The sequence below is a fragment of the Apium graveolens genome, chromosome 6 (assembly GCF_009905375.1).
Source record: "Apium graveolens cultivar Ventura chromosome 6, ASM990537v1, whole genome shotgun sequence".
NCBI lineage: Eukaryota > Viridiplantae > Streptophyta > Magnoliopsida > Apiales > Apiaceae > Apium > Apium graveolens.
In genome coordinates, this window is record NC_133652.1 from 98,678,143 (window position 1) to 98,701,313 (window position 23,171).

A 23,171-nucleotide genomic window follows, 5' to 3' on the forward strand; every position below is an offset into this window, starting at 1 on the left:
CGTATATTATATATTAACAAGTAAGACTCGATTAACCACATAATACACATAAGCACATAATCAGTTTTATAGTTAAAATAATTTTTAGAATCAAAATCGACTCGCTGATCGCTCAACTGATCATTATGTGACTCATTTCCTATTTCTTGGAATTTTTCGGACTCTTCTCGGCACACAACTCGACTGATAATCAAAGGAATAACAAAGTCAACTAGTTCTAAAAGAAATTAGGTCTTAATATTATTTTTAATGAAAAGAATTCATTTTTTCGAGTCAAGGGGCTTTCGTTTCGCTCGAATCGGACTAACGGTCTATTTTATATCAATTAAACACGAATAATTCAATTTATTATTCAATATAAATAATTATTCCTAATTTTTAAACTCTAAAATAATTTTTAAATCATTATTTAAGAAAAATCAGAATTAAAATGATTTTTCTATAATTTTTGGAATTAAAATGAATTTATTATGATTTATTGAAAATTATTTGATTAATTATCAAAATAATTAATCACTTTTAAATAATTAATAAATAATTAATAATTAATAAATAATTGAGAAAATAATTAAATCTAATTTTTAGAAAATATTTCAAAATTATTTATAATATAAATCAATTAATTAATTAATTAATTTATAAAATAAATAAAACAGATTTTATAATTAAAATAAAGTAAAAATAAAAATAATTTGCAGAAACATTTGTCGAAAAACTATTCCTGGAAAAAACAGATCAAACCCAGGTATTTTACAGGGGGCAAACGGGTCAAAATCCGGGTCGTGAAGAACACGCCGGATTTTGCCCGGAATCCGGCCACCGATGCAGATTCCGATGAGCCATTTTCAGGCCAAAAATGGAACCCTTTGGTTCGTTTTTAAGCTGGGATCAATTCCAAATCGTTTTGGCAATCTAATTCTGGCAACAACATCACGGAATAACCCTCAGGTCAACTTCTCCGATCCAACCGACTTCATCTCAGGCGAAGTATCAATTTTCTTCGTTTATACATGAAACTTCGATGTTAATAGCTTAAATCAAAGCTTGTTAAACACAGAATCAAAGTCCTAACACCCTATATACCTCAGCTTTCTCTAAATAAAAAACGTACAAATCAAAATTGACTATAAACCCTAGATATCGAACTATCAATTCAAGCAATCGTCAGTAAAATTAATTAGCAGAAATCAATCAAAAATCATCAAACAAAGCTATTCATAACATCAATTTCAACAAATAACCCCAGAATCAAAAAATACCAAATCGGGCATAAACCCTAGAAATCGAAAATCAAAAACTACGAATCAAAACATGTAATTGATGCTAGAAACAGAAAGAACAGATCGAAGCTTTCGATTTGGGTACTTGAATAACTTGTTTTGGCGTTGTAATCTGCGCAATATCACGGCTTGAATTCTCTACCCGAACTCGTTCTTCCCGACTGGTTTGTAAAGAATTTTAATTAATTTCTGATTTTCAATGATTATTTATAAATAATAAAATAAAAATTAGGCTATTTGTAGTAGTAAAATTAATACTCCTAAATAAAATTAAGGCCCTAATTCTACATCTTTAAAAATTAATAGGCCCCTACTTTTATAATTTTTGAGTATTAAAATTTAATTTATAAATATTTTATATATGCAATATATATGCCAAAATTTCCCAAAAATTGTGAAAAATGCAAAAATACAAGGAAATGGTATAAATAAAAGTCCTATAATTTTATAAAAATAAAAATGTGATTTTTGTGGGGTTTTTAACACCCAATGGAGTCCGGAAAAGTCATTTTTCGTAAAACGAGAATATTTATAAAAAACCTAGATGTTCAGTATAATGCGATGGTAAAAGCCGTTTGAGAAAAAATAAGACCCATTATTTTATTTGAAATACCTGCTTTAAAATCATGATTGGGGTCGTAAAACGTTTGAAATGAAAGCTATAAATGAAAAATAAAATACTGAAAAATATCTTAAAAAATAGCGTGACACATGCACGTAACACATAGCAATTAGGGTTTGACAGATAATTGCACATAAATGACACATTAACACACATAATTTATTATAAATATCATATAGTAGAGACCTAAATTTCAGAGACGTTACACCGTGTCTTTTCTATCATCCACCTTAGTGTTTTGATCTTTGGATTCTACTGCCTCCCACACATTCTCGGCCTGCATGAAGACCTTCATTTTTAGAGCCCAGGATGTGTAATTACTTCTTGACAGTATTGGGTAATTAATGTCGACGCCCCCTTCTTTCAGCTTGTTTCCTCTTTCCATCTCTGTTACTTAAGACACCTTTAATATCTCCTTAGCTCTGATACCACAATATAGGCACAGGTTCTGCAATATAGCTCCCAGATGTATATATGTGACTTAGAGTAATATATAGATATAGGTGTTTATGTATTAAACTCAGAAAACAAGAACGTGAGAACTCAAACTAGTCTCATTAAGTTGATACTGAATTACATAAGGAAATATAAAACAAAACAGAACTACTGCTACAAACTAGGAACTAACACAAACTACTGCCTACAAATTCTCCACCACCTATCTTTATTCCACTAGACTCCTACAAACTCTCAAAGACGTTGCATATCAAGTTATGGCACACCACCCAGTTGAACAATCTGACAAGTACAGTTTATTTAGTTTGGATTAAACCAACATGCTGAACAGTTCCAGGAGCAGGCACCAGGTGCAGAAGCTGGAGCAGGTGCCGTTTAAGGAGATGAAAATGACGAGGATGAGGTCCCAGAACTTGTTCCTCTAATTTGAGGCTGTAGCAGAGGAGACTCCGACTAAATAGAGTTTTAAACAAGTTATGTTGTTTCTTATTTCTAAAGGTTGAGGTCTGTTTCATTTCTCTAAGCTAGCGTTTGATTTGGTCTCTTGTGACATACTAGAAAATTGGTACTACATTTTGATCAATGAATTAAAGTAGCTTCTTAAAATGCACATTAATCATTATATGCTATTTCTTTACTGTGAGTGGTTTCCTTTCAAATGTTTGTTCTGTATTCCTGAGCTCTTGTTGCTCATCTATTTGTGTAGAGGTAGCTGTTCAGTTTTTACCCCAATATATAGTCCTTGGGTAAATTATAATCGGAAACAGATTACTTTGTTTTACTAAGAAATTCTTTGTGATGTTAAAATTCCATTTCTGACATTTCTTTAGGTGTTGTTACGTTATTGTTGTGTGTTTGTCCTACTGTACCTGCATTAATGTTAAGACAACTTATTTCCGGAATGATTTGCAGTCTCCTTAGCAGAATAATAGAGGCATGTACCTATTCTCTGTAGCCTACATGCATATAATAACAATGGTAAATTATATAGGACAACACAGCCTACATGCATATCATCAGATTGCTGAATATATTATAGGAAAATTTAGGTTTAAAATACAATTGAAGGGAACCGGAGAAACATGTGAATGTATGATTTTGTATGATCAATATTCAGTCCCTTTAAACATACCTTAAGAATTACCGACAGCTAATAAAATTCTAATGAAACAATAAAAAATTATCAAATGACAGTAGAGTAAAACTTTCTCCCTAGATTACCATTAAAAAAAAGAAACTCAACATTCAGAAATTAGTACTGTATATTTAGGATGCTTTGTGCCAAGTGTCCTGTAACAAGTCCTGTGAAATTCTCAACAAAATTTACTTAATACTTAAGTGTGCGGGCTTCACAAGCTTAGGGGGTGTATTCATTTGAGATTCTGTAATATTTTTATTAATTTTCAAAATCAGCATGTATTCAATAAGAATTTTAAATAATCTTTTAAAATCTGGAGGTATTCAAATCAGATTTTAAATAATCCTTATAAATCTGTGGGTATTCATTCGAGATTTTAAAAAATCTTATAAAATCTGTAGGTATTCAATCGAGATTCTAAAAAATCAAACAAAATTTCTATTTATTCAAATTTTAACAGATTTGCAAGAGTCATGGATTTTGAAGTATTTGTTTCATATTTTATATACAAATTTAAGAACCTCAAATCTCTTAGTTGGAGTAAAGATTTTGATGGATTTACAAATCATAACAATTTAATATAGGAAATCAAAAAATAATAAGTGAAAAATATATTACTTGCATATATTTATAGCTACATCTTTTTTCATCTTCATGCTTGCGTGGTGCTCCTAGGGTTGTTTTCTTGGCTCTAGGTTTGTTTTCTTTTCATTCTTTATATGGTTATATCTTTTTGTTCCTGCATGTCATATATATTTTGTTTATATAGTTACATATCTCCGTATAATTCTATATGTTTAGTTATATCTCTGTATAGTTGCTGTGAACATATGTATATTGGTAAGTTTTTTTGTTACATATCATATCGTATATTGTCAATTTTATGCATCATTATGTGATATAGGCGTTCTAAAAATTTGAAACGTTTTAGTTCTATTACGGCTGATTCACAAAGTGCCAAAAAGAGAGCTGGTTATGATCAATGGATGGTAGACGAGAGTAATGCGTGATTAGAGCTTATGGTTGATGTCGCGAGTCGAGGATGGCGTGATAATAGTGGTATCTTTACTAAACAAATAGTAATCGATCCAATTCTTCCTTCGCTTAATGAAAAATTTAAGTGTAATAAGACTTATAACAATTATCAAAGTCGAGTAAAATGGTTCAAAAATCGGTATCTCTCTTATTCAACTCTTATGAGTTTTAGTTCTGGATTTGGATATGACCCTATTTCTAAGAGATTCACCGCTCCAAATGAATTCTGGGAAGAGTACTTAAAGTTAAATCCAAATCTTTATGTTATTATTCATGTGAACGCTTAAATATTTTATTTTTTAGAAATTGCTATGCTAACAATATTTTTTGTGTCAGGCTCACCCAAAATATGGCAACTTGCGCTATGAGACATTTGATGATTATGAGGACTTAAAAATTGCTATTGGGAATGGGTTTGCGGTTGGAAAAAATGCTATTGGATTGGGTAGTTCTACTGAAGCAAGAAAACTAGAAGTTGATGAAGTGAGGGACTTGCGCATTCATGAATTGAATTTTGATGTTGATAGCGAGAGCTTTGTGCTTGAGCAAAACGGCTCATCGCCAATGCGTTCTCCTGAAGTTTTAGAGGTGCCCAAAAAAAAGCTCCGAACAAAAAAAGGTAGAGCCGAGTACGAGGGAAGTTCTAACTCAAGTGGAAACCCTCCTAAAAATGATCTTTTAGTGCCACTTGATAAACTTACAACAACTTTTGAAGGAGTTTATCAATTGTTGGAAAAAAGGGAACAAGAAAGAACATATACCGCATGGGATGCTATTAAGGAGGTTCCAAATATAGATGAAGATAACCGTTTAGAGGTGTTGAACTTGCTCGATACCAAAACAAAAAAAGATTGTTTCATGAAAATGACTCTCGAAGAACGAGCAAAATGGATTCACATCATGATGAGTAAAAATAAGAATTAGTGCATTTTCAATATTACAAGTACTGAGAATAAATTTTTAAGTGATATTTATCGTTCAAAACTTTTATTTGATTGGTTGTATGACTTTCTATTTGTTTATCGCAAGTTGTTTTAATAAAAAATTAATAGTATTTATTGCTATTAGTAAGATAAAATCCTGAATCTGATTGATTTCACTAATTATTGTTGCAGTTTAGCAAGAGTTTTTTCAGTTTTGTAGCTAACTCGTTCTCTTTAGATAAGTATTTCTTCCGGATAATATATGCCTAATCGATATTTGTTGGGTAAGTATTTATGCAAATCAGAGGCTGCTACAATAGTAATGTTTTTTGGTTCCTGAGCAACCTAAAAAACCTGTGTAACTGGACTGACACTTCCTGCTCTGCTCTGAAATCCAATTTTAAATGTACTAACAAACTGGTGCTTATACTATACAATATTGGTTCAGTTATACTTGTATGAAAATCGGTATCAGGTGAAGAGTTTCTTTCAGTTGTACTTGTACCATAACCCAATAGCATTATAATCTTCTCGACAACTACTTGAGAAAATAAACAGAAGCATGATCACTATATACCTTTAGCTTATAAATATAGTGTTACTCTGTTTTCTTTTTTTCCTCCTTGCTTTCCTCAGAATCCTTTCACTCTCTTCTTGGGCTTCTTGCATTGAAAAATCGCCAGTGTCTTGTCAAGAAATAGCCTTGTTTAGATTTTGGAATGAAATACTGCTAAGATTATCATTAATTCATGATGCTCCTACGGAACTTATGCTGCAGACTATTGATGACATCTTCTAGTTGCTAACTAATAGATCACTCGAATTGTTAACTTATTCCCAGTTATAATCTCCAGTTGCTCGAATTGCTAACTTATTCGCGGTTCTGCTCTGATTAACAAATGTTATGTTAAGAAACTCTACCTCTGACATTACAAAAATCTAATCTTCTTAAGTTATCACCTCATACTTGTTCAATCCAAAGCCTTTTTCGCGTTTCTCAGAAACTCTCTGTGACGCTGAACACGCCCATTTTCCCTAATATCTTCAAAAATCTCATTCCATATTGTGTCCAGATGAAGTTTCCGCTGCTCAATTTGCCTCTTCTTTTGCCTCAGCCTTTCCCATACCAATGCTCTTGCAGCCACACGTCGAACCGGATCACACTTCAAGATCTACACCATATTCTCCCCCAAGCCCTGGTGATCATCATCAGAATTGTCGTACAACTTCTTAACACATCTGAAATCAGTTGCTGTGAGATCCTCTAAACTTTCTGAACCCTTCTCGAATTTCTTAATTAGAATTCCTTAACATCCATTGTCTCTTCTTGTAAACTGGAAACAACAGCACTACTTCCCTTTCCGCTATTCCAGTCAGAGTGTCTAATAGGCTTCCCTAAACTCAACATCATTCTTCTCAACACATCAATCATGAATCTTGTTGAATACTTCACTAGGAGTACTTTCACGTAGTAACCATGCATGTTTACGAGTGCACTGCTTCTTCTTGGGAGGCTTCATACTTTCTCGGAAAGAACTTGTTGAGACGGGAAAGTAAGTCAGGATGATCACCTGCAAAAAAGCTTTCGAGTTTTGAGACCAAATTAGCATGTTCTTATTCCACATGTAAACTAGTTAGGATTTTCGCAAACTTAGTGAATTTGGAAGGCTGGTTAGCAAATATATGTCTGACAGTAAAAGTGAACTGCTGGGCTTTTTGTTCAAGGGGTTGTTGAGGGTTTTCATGGCTGCTTCTGAGTTTGAAAAGATCATACAATGTGAAGTTTCAAGGCTTAGTTGATTGAAAATTTGATTGTAAGAGAATAAAATAGTTGTGAGAATAACTTCTTAGGCTTGGGAGGATTATTTTAGGTTTTAACATTATTCTTGAAAGTGTGTGGATAGTGTAGTTCCTGAATCTAGATGGCATAATTACACCTATTATGACTTCAAATGCTAAGCATCTCACATTTGAGATACCAAAGCCATAGCTTTTATTTACTTAATATGCTTGATGCACTGTAGTTATCTCCGTATTTTCTTTTCCCCATATACTTCATGTTGATTGGTTTTTCAAATGTCTACAAGCATACTCATGTCTATTTTATCAAGGTTATCCTCGGTCTTAAGGGGTACGTAGGTATAATTCCGTGGTTGATGGATTTATGTAAACTAGAAACGAAAGTAATTTACCTCTAAAACCGGAAGAGAGTAATTCTTTGTGACTCGATATGTTGGTGGTTATGTGGAATTCTATTGTCTTTCTTCTGCCTGCAATCTATTACCTAATTGATCATAGATGTTTCGTGCATAATACATTGGTAAGTTAAAGGTTACTGCAGTGAGTTTATTATGTTTAGAATCACTAAGAAGATGATATGGTACTGATAATGCGATAATGCTGGAAAACATAATAGAAGAAGAAAAATTCGATGAAGAAATTGACAATCAGTTTTATGAAATAGTTAAATATTTATTAATGGTGATCAATGGGATAATGATAGTGTTAAAAGCTAATTTAACTATTATAAATGAACCTATTGGCCCTACTCTAAAACGACGACCAATATCTAGACTTGGATACTCTTTATAAAAAAATTGATGAAAGAAGATCCAGAAAATTTTCGCGAGTTACATAGAATGTATGCAAATGTGTTTCTCAAGTTATGTGGCATTATAAGAGAGGGAACTAATCTATAAGATAGACAATATGTGTCTATTGAAGAAATGGTTGCTATGTTTCTACTAATTGTAGGACATAATGATCGTTACTGTAATGTCCGACACAGGTTTGGTCGCTCTCACTTCACTGCTAGTAGAAATTTTAATAAAGTTTTGAAGGCTTTGAATATTATAGCACCACAAAGGATGGTAAAGCCCAGGGGTATTTCCCCGAAAATTTCTCGAACTACAAGATTTTATCCTTACTTTAAGGTAACTTTTTGCACTAAAAGTATAATAATTTGACTATATTCTAGTCTAATTTTTAATTATAATGTTATATTTTTATGGATATATTAATTTAGGTCTGTGTTGGTGTTATAGATGGAACTCATATTTCGGCTATGATAAAAGGTCGAGATGTTAGCAGCTACCGTAATCGTCATGGATTTAATTCCCAAAATGTTTTTGCTGCTTGTAACTTTGATTTGGAATTTATTTATGTGCTTAGTGGGTGGGAAGGTTCAACACATGACTCAAAATTGTTAAATGATGCACTATCGAGGAGAAACGGGGTGGAAGTTCCTCAAGGTAATATCTATTAACACTTTTTTTTATTGTTTTTCTTCTATCTATAGTCTTGTAACTTTTTATTTTATAAATCAAAAATAAATTGGTGACAAATATTTCATTTTCAGGAAAATATTATCTTGTTGATTGCGGATTTGCTAATCGTCATCAATTTTTATCTACAATTCGTAAAGTAAAATTTTATCTAAAAGTGTTTGGTGGCGAAGGTCGTCACCCAAGAAATGCAAATGAGCTATTTAATCTCTGTCATTCCTCGTTGAGAAATGTGATCGAGAGAATTTTTGGTATCTTCAAATCTCGATTTACGATATTTAAAATTGCACCTCCATTTCCATTTCAAGTACAAGCAGAGTTGGTATTAGCTTGTGCTGGTTTACACAATTTTCTTCGAAAAGAGTGTCGCTCTGATGAATTTCCTTTTGAAGTAGTAGATGACCAATCTTTAGACATGGAGGATGCTGATAACCATGAATCAAATATCCCAAGTCAACAACAACAAAGGACTGAAGCAAATACTTGGAGAGCTAACATCGCTAATTCTATGTGGGAAGATAGGCCTCGTAATGTAGTAAACGAAGAATATGAAGAAGACCAATATGATGAGAGCAAGGAACATAACGAATATTGAGTGATGAGTTACATTTTTTTGTTAGTTGATGGGTTGGACTTGTTAATTGAATCTTGTTATTTAATTTGCCCTACAACATTGCTATTAGTTGATATATTAAAATATTAATTAAAAAAATATTAGTAAAACAATCCATTAAAATCTGTGAGATTTTATTTATACATCAAAATCAATCCATCAAAATCCACCAAAATCTGCATAGAATTAAAAAAATCAACATCCAAATCTATGTGGAATTTAAACAATCCATAGATTTTCAAAATCCATTAAAATCCATGGATTTTTAACAATCCATTAAAATCTCAAATGAATAACTAATAGGCACAACTAATAGGCATGATAAAAGTATTGTCATACTTTAAAATTTACTCGTTCACTTGGTGTAGAATTCATTGGCAATTTAGATTTTAGACTTTATTAACCTTTGTGTACAAAAACTAACATTTGTGCACAAGTGTCCTAACTTTACACGACACAGACATCATGAAAGTTAAAACTATAATGAATATAGGGTTTCCATTATAGTTATAATCCGCTGAGATTTACTTGATGGAAACTATAGACTACAGAAACGTATATTGTAGTGTGGCAAAGAAGCCTTTCAAAAAAAGGGAGGTAAATTCTTTGAGCTTGCTGCAGATTAACTAAGTTTCGGAAATAAGTTATCTTAAAAAATATGAATTATGGATAAGGGCCACGTCTAGAAGCTTACCTCTCCTAAGGAGACTGCAAATCATTCATTTATTTCTGTCGGGTTTTTGTCGGTTCATTTCCTCCACATTAAGCCCCATTAAAGATATGATCGTGTTTCCTTTTCCTCTGATTTTCATATTCCTTATTAAAGTAATTATGGATTTTGAAGTGAGTTAACTTAATTTTGTATTCAGTTGTATTGGCACTTGTTGACACTACAAGAAATTTGCAATCAGACAACGCTTGACAAACAACGGTTAAAAAAAAAACCGTCGTCCTAAAAAATCAAACAACGGTGAATTGATTTTACAGAAAAAACAATTGTGTGAGCTCCAGAACAAACAACGGATATTCATCTTTTTTAAACTGTTGTACAAGTTGTATCCTCTCATCGAGTCAGACAACAGTTTTTTAAATATAGTGTTGTTGTAGATCTTTAACACAACTATTACAAACCGTTGTTACTATGTTCACGTATAGGGATATAAGACAACGGTTTTGACATTACATTGTGTAATTGAGACAACGGTTTTTTAGAAAGGTTGTCCTTTAAACCATCAAACAACGGAATTAAACCATTGTCTGAGGAATTTCAATGGGTACCACGTATTGAGGTGGCAGCACGTGATAGGTGGTAAATCATTCACAAGGATTGCTGACGTGGCGAAATGAGAGCCCTTCATTGATATGAGATTTGATATTGGCCGTTAGATCGAAAAATAGCCGAATTCTTATACAACGGTTTTGTGTTAAATCAAAAGTGTTGTCTTAGTTGGTCTCATACAAGCTTTTAGATGTTACGTTGTGTAATTCACACAACAGTTTTTACAAGGGTTGTCTTAGAAAACTTCATACAATGGAAGAAAACAGTTGTCTGAAATAGTTATTTTATAATTTCAATGGGCACCACCTGATGAGGTGGCACCCCATGATTGGTTGTAAACATTTTACTCGGATTGCTGAAGTGTCTGAATGATAGCCCTTGATTGAAATGAGATTAGATATTAGCCGTTAGATTGAAAAAAGCTGATATGCTCACACAACGGTTTTATAATAAAAAAAGCGTTGTCTTATTTTATCTTTACACAATGGTGTTTCAAGGAAACCATTGTAAAAGTATTACTCTATAAATGAGATTTCCGGTTTACAAGATTAATTTCTAAAATAAATTTTTTCGACGATCCAACCGTATAGATGTTAAGATATATCAATTTTAGTCATATGAAAAAATTATTAAAAATTTGAAATTCATCTTGCACGTCAAGATTAGAAAAATCCAGTAAAACTACCCCTTCGAACAACGAAACTCGTTCCCGATTTACTAGATTAATTTTTAAATTGATATTTTCGAAGATCCGACCGTACGGATGTTAAGATATATCAATTTTAGTCATATGAAAAAATTATTAAAAAATTTGAAATTCATCTTGCATGTGAGGATTAGAAAAATCCGGTAAAATTACCACTCCCAACAACAAGACTCGTTCCCGATTTACAAGATTAATTTTTAAAATGATTTTTTCGACGATCCAACCGTACGGATGTTAAGATATATCAATTTTAGTCATATGAAAAAATTATTAAAAAATATGAACTTCATCTTGCATGTCAGGATTAGAAAAATCCGGTAAAAGTACCTCTCCCGACAACGAGACTCGTTCCTGATTTACAACATTAATTTTTAAAATGATTTTTTCGACGATCCAACCGTACGGATGTTAAGATATATCAATTTTAGTCATATGAAAAAATTATTAAAAAATATGAACTTCATCTTGCATGTCAGGATTAGAAAAATCCGGTAAAAGTACCCCTCCCGACAAAGAGACTCGTTCTCGATTTACAAGATTAATTTTTAAAATGATTTTTTCGACGATCCAACCGTACGGATGTTAAGATATATCAATTTTAGTCATATAAAAAAAATTATTAAAAAATTTGAACTTCATCTTGCATGTCAGGATTAGAAAAATCCGGTAAAAGTACCCCTCCCAACAACGAGACTCGTTCCCGATTTATAAGATTAATTTTTAAAATGATTTTTTCGACGATCCAAGCGTAAGGATGTTAAGATATATCAATTTTAGTCATATAAAAAAATTATAAAAAAATACGAACTTCATCTTGCATGTCAGGATTAGAAAAATCCAGTAAAAGTACCCCTCCCGACAACGAGACTCGTTCCCGAATTACAAGATTAATTTTTAAAATGATTTTTTCGACGATCCAACCATACGGATGTTAAGATATATCAATTTTAGTCATATGAAAAAATTATTAAAAATTTGAACTTCATCTTGCATGTCAGGATTAGAAAAATCCGGTAAAAGTACCCCTCCCGACAAAGAGACTCGTTCCCGATTTACAAGATTAATTTTTAAAATGATTTTTTCGACGATCAAACTGTACGGATGTTAAGATATATCAATTTTAGTCTTATGAAAAAATTATTAAAAAATATGAACTTCATCTTGCATGTTAGGATTAGAAAAATCCGGTAAAAGTACCCCTTCCGACAACGAGACTCGTTCCCGATTTACAACATTAATTTTTAAATTGATTTTTTCGACGATCCAACCATACGGATGTTAAGATATATCAATTTTAGTCATATGAAAAAATTATTAAAAAATATGAACTTCATCTTGCATGTCAGGATTAGAAAAATCCGGTAAAAGTACCCCTCCTAACAACGAGACTCGTTCCCGATTTACAAGATTAATTTTTAAAATGATTTTTTCGACGATCCAACCGTACGGATGTTAAGATATATCAATTTTAGTCATATGAAAAAATTATTAAAAAATTTGAACTTCATCTTGCATGTCAGGATTAGAAAAATCTGGTAAAAGTACCCCTCCCGACAACGAGACCCTTTCCCGATTTACAAGATTAATTTTTAAAATGATTTTTTCGACGATCCAACCGTACGGATGTTAAGATATATCAATTTTAGTCATATGAAAAAATTATTAAAAAATTTGAACTTCATCTTGCATGTCAGGATTAGAAAAATCCGGTAAAAGTACCACTCCCGACAACGAGACTCGTTCCCGATTTACAACATTAATTTTTAAATTGATTTTTTTGACGATCCAACCGTATGGATGTTAAGATATATCAATTTTAGTCATATGAAAAAATTATTAAAAAATATGAACTTCATCTTGCATGTCAGGATTAGAAAAATCCGGTAAAAGTATCCCTCCCGACAAAGAGACTCGTTCCCGATTTACAAGATTAATTTTTAAAATGATTTTTTCGATGATCAAACCGTACGGATGTTAAGATATATCAATTTTAGTCATATAAAAAAATTATTAAAAAATTTGAACTTCATCTTGCATGTCAGGATTAGAAAAATCCGGTAAAAGTACCCCTCCCGACAACGAGACTCGTTCCCGATTTACAAGATTAATTTTTAAAATGATTTTTTCGACGATCCAACCGTACGGATGTTAAGATATATCAATTTTAGTCATATGAAAAAATTATAAAAAAATACGAACTTCATCTTGCATGTCAGGATTAGAAAAATCCGGTAAAAGTATCACTCCCCACAACGAGACTCGTTCCCGATTTACTAGATTAATTTTTAAATTGATTTTTTCGATGATCCAACCGTATGGATGTTAAGATATATCAATTTTAGTCATATGAAAAAATTATTAAAAAATACGAACTTCATCTTGCATGTCAGGATTAGAAAAATCCGGTAAAAGTACCCCTCCCGACAACGAGACTCGTTTCCGATTTACAAGATTAATTTTTAAAATAATTTTTTCAAATTTATCAAATTTATCAAATTTAGTCATATGAAAAAAATATAAAAATAATAAAAATATTTTGACACTAATCATTATAAAAATAAATAAATAATTTGAAATTGAAACTAATTTTGATTTTATTCTTAATCATTTCCCCCCTTCACAAAATTTTGTTTCCCCCCTTTACTTCTAAATCTGATAAAATATCTCCCCCTTTTACTTTCAATCTCAGACCTCATCTTACTTATATCTTCATCTCTCCGATTAGGTCTCCAGCTTGAGTCTCCAGCTTTATTCTTGATTGATAATTTTTCATTCCGTCTTGGTTAACTCTTTCTCTCTCTCCCTCTCTATCTTCTCTCTCTTCAATTGAAACAAAGTGGTTTAGGGATGCCTCTTACTTGATTATTCGCCGGGTTTAGTTCCATTTTTTTGGATTCACAATCCAAGGTATAGATGAGATGCTCCGTATTTTGTAGGGCTTGACAACTCAATCTGTTCGCTCTAACTCTAAACCATGTCTCAACATTTCCCCCAAATTTAATAAACAAAACCCTAGCTGCTTCTTCTACTCCCTTTTTCAATTCCTCTGCTCTCCGTAAATCATTTACATCTCTCTCCGTTTCTTCTCGCTCCTCTCGTAGCTTAATCGTCAAGGCTGTAAGTTTTTCTTATTTTTATATATTTATTACATATGTGATTGTTGTAGTTTATAGTTGACCATACAAGTGTTGGTGTTAATTAATTGGGCAGATTTATGTTTAATTTTTTTTCCGATTTGTGTGTTGTTTAGAGTGAGCTTCCTCTGGTTGGAAATGTAGCTCCGAATTTCGGAGATGAAGCTGTTTTCAATCAGGAATTCGTCAATGTAAGTAACTAGATATAAGAGTTTTTGTACCATTTACAAATTTTCGGCTAGAGTTGATTACTCTCGATATTACTAGTTTTTATAAATTGAGCGTCTCTTTGTACTTGGAGTTGTTCAAATTGAGCACGATGCCTTTTTTTGGCTGATTAATACATTATTATTGTCTTATAACACTTTTGTTTTGATGTCTTGTTTAATTGAGATGTATGTTATGAGAGCATACAATGAGAGCATGCAGAATACGATGAGAGTTCAATCCACCAATTGTATCGTCCTTTGTTGAAGTTCAAGTTAGAAATATGGGTGAAGATGCAAGGTTGATGATACGGAGAGGTGTTCACGGACCAGGAGAGCCCTCTGGCATAATTTTGAGTGCCACTTTGTCTGTTTGGATTCCTGTCCAACTGCAACAATTGTTTGATTTGTTGCAGAGGTACAGATGCTCAGCTTATGCCTTCTGTTGCTAAGATTTCTAATTTGAAGTCTTTGGGAGAAAAGAATAAATAGTATGAGCTTTGTGCTTTTATAATGGTATAGAACCAAGCGTCTACAATTCGTGAATGGATAATTTACCATGCCTGGATTGGAGTTGAGAGATGGTTTATATATGATAATAATTGTGATGACGGAATTAAGGAGACCACCGAAAAGCTTAACCTTGAAGGATATTTGTGAAAGCTACTAGCTGTTTTCATTTGAGGTTAATGGATGTTTGTAGAGAAGGATTTTGTTTATGTGAAGTCAGGTCAAATTTGACTAATTTTGGATTGAACTCTTGGTTGTTAGGTATGAGTGATTTTTGATTGAACTCTTGGTGGTGGCAGACATTATCACCCTTATTTATGTGTTTGTTTTGATGCACACAGACGGTACAGCTCTATATATTTAATCCCTTCTTCAGGTTTGTTTTGTACCATTTTGTTATCTTCTAATTTAATACTCACCTCACTGGCTTATATTGGTTTTTTTTACAGAAGTACACACAGCTCTATCAGCAGCATTATACTCGAATAAGAATGCTCCCCTTCTTGTCAGAACCAATTTAATATTGCAACTCTTCCTTATCTTCATTATACAGAGAACTCTGTCATATTAGAGAAAAAGCATTAGCCTCCAAGTCAAATTAGCTCTCTGCAACAATATTTTACCACACTTTCTTAAAGGTTTCATGTTCTTTCTTGTTTTTTTTACTTCTATCTCCTAATTGTTTATCTTCTCTGCCCTCATTTTTTCATTCACCCTTTTGCAATTATGTTAGTCACACATGTTTTCCTGCTTATTACATAAATGACAACAAACAACTTAGGTAGTACAAATGCTCCAACCCAGTTGTAAATTATTGCAACTTATATGTTATTTTGAAAAAAGATGTTAGCTGGTAATATACATTTGGGGCTGAAAATAAATGCAGTATTAAAAAATATTATATCATTTCCATGGATGAAACAAATACATATGCTGGTGGTAGCTGTTTATTCCGAAATTGAAATATGAAATTTGTCTAACTTTACATTTCTTTCCTAAGTTTCATAATAGTCTAACTTTATTGTTTATGTAATATATCATTTTTCAATTTTAATTTTAGGTGATAAGGACATGGGGTGTTTAAAACAAAATGCATAAGATGTTCGTGAAGTAAGTTCATTTTCTGGCATTAAACAGGAATTTTTCAAATTTCTTTTTATTGTTTGTCCTATAGTTGGTACTAAATGCTCAGATTCGTGCGATAGCTAACTTCTTTTTGCTCATTTGCAGGCTCGTGACTATTTATCTAAGTTGGGTGATCTGAGCCAGACTCAAATATTTGCAAGAATTGAGAACATAAAAGTGAGTTAAAAATATTGATGCCAGTTCTATACAATTATCTAGTATATTGATTATTGATTTTCTTCCTCCTGTAGTTTTGCTTAATAGGGATCTCTACATTATTTTCTTTCTGATTTAGGGTTTGACTCATTTTGATGAAATCCTGCAAGAGGCATATAGTGTTATCCTTTCCCGTGGAAGTCTCAGTATAGACCTTCCATCTGAGAAGGTCACTTCTCAGAGTAATAATTTATATGATACTAAAATTAAATTTAGATTAGCTTCATTCAGGGTGAAGACACATGTACCGATAATTGCCCACATCACACACACAGTATACAAGCCAATGGAGGTAATCCTTTATCAAAACTTCTTATTGTTGGACTTATAGAAGCTGAGGGTGATAGATGGTTTAAACAGAGGAAAATCCTCAGTCTTGCCTTTCATATGGAGAAGTTAAAGGTCATTCCTCATACTAATTGTCATGTTCATCTTCATATTACATAGATGTACTTAGTTTTAGCCTTGTTGATATAAGACCATAAAGATTATTTAGTATTGTAAGTCTGTAAAAACTATGCATGTACCGAAACTGTCGGGTATTAATTTTTTATGTTTGGAAACAGAATCTGTTGCCAGCCTTTTACATGGAGCTCTTTTGAGATCATGCACATATGAGAAGATATGGTTTCTGTACAGGAGCAATGTGAGCTGGATATATGGCCTAATTTACAAACTTTAACAAGTGATTGCAAGCTGCACCATCAGTGTGCATACCTGGCATGAGGTCATTTACTCATGTTATCCTGCCTTGAATTCTCTTATTCTTTGGAGAAAGCAAGGGAAGATTTTTTATACTAAATAGTTTTGTATCCCGATTAATATTGGTATAATTTTTTAGTTATAGTTGTAACTTTTGTTGATGACTTTTGTATATTTAATATTAGTTTCAATTGTAAAATAACTATTGTATTACGAAAAATACAATTTTATTTATAAATTATTGGTTTCTTTTATTTTATATAATGTGCTTAATCTTGTAAATAATTAGGTAAAAGTCACTCAAAAATGATTAAAACCGTTGTATGTCTCATTGCACAAAAAGATTTTTGCAAATAAACAGTTGTATGTGATAATATGGGATAATTGTTTTTGAGTAAACATATGGTTGAATAATTAACTGGACAATACTTTAAGAAGGAAACCATTGTTTGAGGAAGACTATAACAAATCTTTGATAAATATAGAAACTGTTATCTGACAAACTTGCTAGTAAATGGTTGTCTGTAACAAAGTAGAATAAAGGTTTTATTTATAAAATTGTTGTTGTTAAGTTTTCAAACAACTGTTTATATTATATTAACCGTTGTCCCTTCTATTTTTTAAGTAGTGCAAACTATTGTTGAACAATTATCCAGACAATATTTCAATAGAGAAACCGTTGTTTGAAGAGGACTGTAACAAAGGTTTAAAAAATTAAAAACTGTTGTTTGACAAGCCTGCTAGAAAACCATTGTGTATATTATAGTAGAATAAAGGTTTTATTCATAAAACTGTTGTTGTTAAGTTTTTAGACAATGGTCATGTTAAACCACCCGTTGTCTCTTTTGTATTATAACATGTGTTATAAAACTGTTATGAAGTCTTCTTCTAACAAGTGTATAAACAACCGTTGTCTGGTATTCGATCACACGAGTGTCGGATAGACAACGGAAACTCTACGTGTCACACAACGGCAAAAAAACAGTTGTATGATTGCAAATATGTTGTAGTGTGATTTATAGTAAAATCATGTTTTGCAGGTGAATGTGGTGATACTGAGCTCTCTAAGTTGAGATACTATGTGAATGAGCTTCGAGTTGCTGGTCAGAATGGGTTAATTTTTTTTGTATTTGTTCGATTGGTTTTATTGTGTGAACTTTAGGTTAATAATAATATTGAGAATACAACCTTTAAAAGTAGCCAAAACTAGAAATTTTCCCAAATTATTTTGATAAATAGATGCACGAAACAGACACATATAACCAAACAATACCCAGTACATTGCTCCAAAAATAGGCAGCGGTATTGAAGCAACAACCTAACTACTTTGATCATTATTCTCTTCTTTCTTCTTGATGCATTATTCAATCACCACCCAAACCTATATTAAATTATATTATCAGCGTCGCACGGTTTGGTGAGTAATCGAAGTAAAAAAATTACATTTTTATGGATGTAATTACCCTACTGAAAAATCTTCGTCTGATTTTTAATTACTTAAGCTGCATTATTACTAATGGTGATAGTAATTTTACAGGGGCTGGGTTTTCATCAAAAAGAAAATATATGTTTGGAAAAGTTTTCTATGGAGGTACAAGTAAATCAATATATCTATTAACGATTCTTATACAAAATATTTCTCATAATTTTTTATATCACACTACTGAAAAATTATATATTCTTGTAGGTTCTTCCACGCCTTATCAGTGAAGTCTTAGCTGAAACTTATAGTCCGCTCGTCCAGTGCATTGCTCTAAGAGTTTTTAACATGTTTATTAGTTTTTAAAGAATTGATGTATTTTACTTCACACAATGTAATTTATTACTTTGGTAATGTTTGTATTAGAATTGTTGTTTAATAGAGCATATTTGCTACACGAATTGTTGTCAAAACAGAGGATGTATCTCAAATTTTATAAAATTAACTTTTGCATTTTCTTATTGTGGTATAATTTCTTTATATATTGTAGTGTTACATTAATTAAACCTACTATTGCACAATAAAAATAAAACCACTGTTCCATTACACAAGCAGAGTGTTACGTTAGACTATGCGAGGACCCACATTGGGACCCACTTTTGCAAAATAATTCCAACTTAATGTAACATCTATAAAATGTTACAATTGGCAATGCAGTGTTACATTAGGGGACTATTGTAATACTTTTAGTCCTGTTATAATAGGTAGAAAACGTGTTACAAAAGGGGCCTGATGTAATGCTAACAAGTGCAACGCCCCTTACTATGACAATAGGTCTATTGTAATGCTTTTTGGGCCTATTGAAACAGTAGAAAGGCATTACATCAGGCCATCTATGGCATAGTGTCAAAAAGTTCCGATGTCATTTGGCTTAAAATACATTGATTTTTTTGGAGAACCGATGTCAAATGACTATTTCACATCGGATTTGTTAGTTCTTTTTTGTTTAATATTGTTTTACCTGATGTCTTTTGTACATTTTTTACATTGGTTTACATTTACCGTTATGATGTTAATGTGCTTTAAATTGCATGCCATCCTATTGCATTTACAACCAAAAAAATTCAAAACAATGCAACATCCCAACCAAAAACTTCCAACAAATATATAAATCTACATTGATACCAAATTTCATAACATTTAGTATTCCAACAAGCTCTATTCGGACATAAATTCCAAGTCTATTTCAAGATTTCAACCTTATTTATGAAACTTGTCTATTTGATAAATAGTTAATAAGAGGTTTGGACCTTATAAGCCATATTTAAGGACTAGAAATATAATATCGTGGCAAACTAATTCTTTGTTCGTCTAGGAAGCTGCCTTGCTTAATAGAATTTTCAATAGAATGATACACTATCCTCCATGAAAATAATAGAGTAATTAATATTAAAACTTTTTTTAGAACCATAAGACATATGAGAGTAATAATAATTGCTACATAGCAAATTAAACAGTACTAACATGTGAGATAAAGCAAAAGAAGCCGCTTCATCAAAAAAATCAGGGTCCCAAAATATTCAGATAAGAAAAAAAAAATTTTACTTTCAAAAAGAATTTTCAGAGCAAAGCAGGTGCAATACTGATAAATGATTGGAAAAAAATACTAGAATGCCCAAAATATGCCACTAAACTAAAGAATAAAATCACCAAAAAATTCAGCTAAAGAATATATTCAATCTATTTATAATTATATACCCCAATATAATCCCCTCTACTAAGATGCTTTTGATTTATGCATACCTTAAAAATTATGTCGTGAGTATTAACAGATTTAACGAATTACATTCTAATACAGAACAAGAGTCTACTGTGTTATGCCCATCCAATTAAATCAAGTTACTCTTGATTTTATATTCTATTTTATAATCTTTCTCTTATATTCTAAATAGGATCTTCACATACTAGCATGACATATATTCCAAAGAAAACTATTAATGATTAATATATTGAAGGAAGAAAGAGTTTGACTTCCTCACACATACTAGCAAGTAGCAACCCAAGTATGATAGCATTACAAAATTATTTTATGGATTGACCCGATAATAAGTACCAACATAAATTCAAGCAATTTGCAGGAGATATCATTTACCCGATCCAAATAGAACATAAAACCCCGTAGCTACATTTATCTCTGACTGCTCCACCCTGCATTGCAACAGAAAATACAACATACAATATATAAAAATAAAAGATATATATCAAACCAAAAAAATAAAGGATTTTTATCAAACCACATTGTTCGGAGCAGATAATTACACATAGACTTTGTAAGCAGAAAGTAATAGTGATAAAGAAACATTTAATTGAGATCAAAATAATGTAATTTATGCATACCTTAAAAATAATGTCCTAAGTTTTCGAATAGATGAAACTCTGACATTGTATATACAGCTACAAGTATATATAAATTGAAAACTTGAGCCCGGAAGTGCCCAAATGTTTGAATGTTTCCAGATAACTTGTGAAAGGAAGGGCCACAACATCACATATGTTAATGGATCAAATTCAGTACTAAATTCTAACAAAATATTTGTATGATGCATGGTTTGGACAAGTTTAAATGTAGCTTTCAGATTGTTTGGATACATTCTTTGCTACCATAATTTATCAATATATAACAAACATATAAGATTTATCAAATCACAACAAATTATATCTAAAGTTTATGTTAACATCTAGTTGACCCTTTAAAACCAAAAATACGCTTTCATAATCATGCGTTTCTTTCTAACAAAACATCATCAACAAACCTGGGACACAGATTAAGATGTTTAACTATAAGCTCAGCTTAAGTCTTCCGCGTTCGTGTGAAAGGCAGATACAAAAAAACTTACAAGAAGATTTTTGACGTGAGAAGTTTATAGCTATTAGCTAAATAAAAAAATTAGGGAAATTATGATGTCATAATATGTTATGTCTATGTGTTATCTTTATTATGATCTATTAAGAACCCAATTTGAAAGCAACAAGGGCTTCCTGTTAAAATAAACTAAACTGTTGGACTCTAGAAAATTCTGGAACACTATTGCATTCAATGAATGTTAGGAATATGTGAAGTTATATTAATTGTGATTCATAGAACTTGAAAGATGTATCTCATTTAATTCATGTATGATGGTTTATATTCACCTACTATAAATGGAGAAGCTTGTATCATTTTTTCAGTAGAATAAAAAAAACACAACCATTCCTTACATAAAAATAGTAAAAACCTACATCTAAAACACCTATATAAAAAGCTAAGACACCTATACAGAAACCTCTATATACCAACAATTTGGTACTAGAGATATAACGTACAAGATGAATAACTCATTTGTTGTTCCAAAACTTACCAAGGAGAATTATGGACACTGGTGTATCCGCATGAAGGTTCTGCTAGGATCACAGGAAGCATGCGAAATTGTTGACAAGGGCTATGATGAACCTGAGAATAAGGGAGCCTTGAATCAGGCTCAGAAAAACAATCTACTGAAAGCACTAAAACAAGATCAACATGCTTTTTCAATTATACACATGGGCTTAGATGAAGCCATGTTTATTTTTGGCATTTGTAACAAGGGCAAAGGAAGCATGGGTGACCCTGCAGAATAATTTTAAAGGTGTTGATATTGTAAAAAAGGTATGATTACAAACCCTACGTGGTGAATTTGAATCGTTACATATGAAAGAATCAGAAACAGTACCAGTTCACAAGGGTTTCATCAGTTGTAAACCAAATGAAAAAATATGGAGAAAAAATTAAAGATACTCCCGTCAATGAAAAAATATTGAGATCTTTGAATACAAAATTGCAACTTGTTGACATATCTACCGTAGAATCAAATGAAACGGAGACCATGACCATGGATCAACTTATAGGATCACTACAAGCATACTCGAAAAGGTTGTTAAAGAAGGAAGATACAGAATCACAGGTACTAAAAACCAATGTTTTTGTTGAAGATAAAGATAAGGTATTGTACACAAAATACAGTAGGGGAAGAGGACGTGGATGTACCAATCTCACCAGAGGGAGAGGACGTGAGCCTGAAAGCAGTAGATGTGAAGAAAATGTCCAAACAAATCATTCAAACTGGCGATGACAGGGACTTGGTCACAGCAGATGAGGAAGATCAAATTCTGGAAGAGGTGGCAGATTTTTTGAATGTTATAATTGTAGAAAATCTCGTCACTTTGCCAAAGACTGTTAGTTTAACAAAGATGTTGAGGAGAACGCAAATTTAGCAGAAATGGAGCAGAAATAAGAGAATGGTGTTCTGTTAATGGCATACAAAGAAGTGATTCCAGGAAATGATATTTTATGGTATCTTGATAGCGGTGCGAGCATCCATTATGTCTCGGCTCGAGCACCTCTTTACTGATTTAAAGGAAATGGATTCCGGATTTGTTTCTTTTGGAGACTTATCAAAAATTGAGGTTAAAGGAAAGGGGAACATATGTTTTTCTCAGAAGGATG

At 32.0% G+C, this 23,171-nt stretch overlaps 2 protein-coding genes and 1 long non-coding RNA gene across 3 annotated transcripts; all 3 read left to right on the top strand.

Moving 5' to 3' along the window:
- Window positions 1–2,678: 2,678 nt before the first annotated feature.
- LOC141665335 (uncharacterized protein At2g29880-like) lies at window positions 2,679–5,455 on the top strand. Its single transcript, XM_074471314.1, has 3 exons — window positions 2,679–2,761; window positions 4,401–4,485; window positions 4,868–5,455. The coding sequence occupies exons 1-3, from the start codon at window positions 2,679–2,681 to the stop codon at window positions 5,453–5,455; spliced, it is 756 nt and encodes a 251-aa protein (XP_074327415.1).
- Window positions 5,456–6,931: 1,476 nt separating this feature from the next.
- On the top strand, window positions 6,932–9,333 carry LOC141665336 (uncharacterized). The gene is made up of 4 exons (XM_074471315.1): window positions 6,932–7,007; window positions 8,155–8,387; window positions 8,480–8,705; window positions 8,813–9,333. Exons 1-4 carry the CDS (start codon window positions 6,932–6,934, stop codon window positions 9,331–9,333), a joined length of 1,056 nt encoding a protein of 351 aa, XP_074327416.1.
- Window positions 9,334–15,418: 6,085 nt separating this feature from the next.
- Window positions 15,419–16,510, top strand: LOC141664236 (uncharacterized). The gene is made up of 4 exons (XR_012551896.1): window positions 15,419–15,530; window positions 15,636–15,824; window positions 16,247–16,296; window positions 16,417–16,510. It is a non-coding gene; the product is annotated as an uncharacterized LOC141664236 (long non-coding RNA).
- The last annotated feature ends 6,661 nt before the right edge of the window (window positions 16,511–23,171 follow it).

Excerpts from the sequence above, each read along its gene's own strand:
- LOC141665335 (XM_074471314.1), top strand. The coding sequence starts at position 2,679 with ATGCTGAACAGTTCCAGGAGCAGGCACCAGGTGCAGAAGCTGGAGCAG. Across the intron at positions 2,762-4,400 it reads ATGAAAATGACGAGGATGAG|GCGTTCTAAAAATTTGAAAC; the intron begins GTCCCAGAACTT and ends TATGTGATATAG. Across the intron at positions 4,486-4,867 it reads CTGGTTATGATCAATGGATG|GCTCACCCAAAATATGGCAA; the intron begins GTAGACGAGAGT and ends TTTTTGTGTCAG.
- LOC141665336 (XM_074471315.1), top strand. The coding sequence starts at position 6,932 with ATGCATGTTTACGAGTGCACTGCTTCTTCTTGGGAGGCTTCATACTTT. Across the intron at positions 7,008-8,154 it reads GAACTTGTTGAGACGGGAAA|ATAGACAATATGTGTCTATT; the intron begins GTAAGTCAGGAT and ends CTAATCTATAAG. Across the intron at positions 8,388-8,479 it reads GATTTTATCCTTACTTTAAG|GTCTGTGTTGGTGTTATAGA; the intron begins GTAACTTTTTGC and ends ATATTAATTTAG.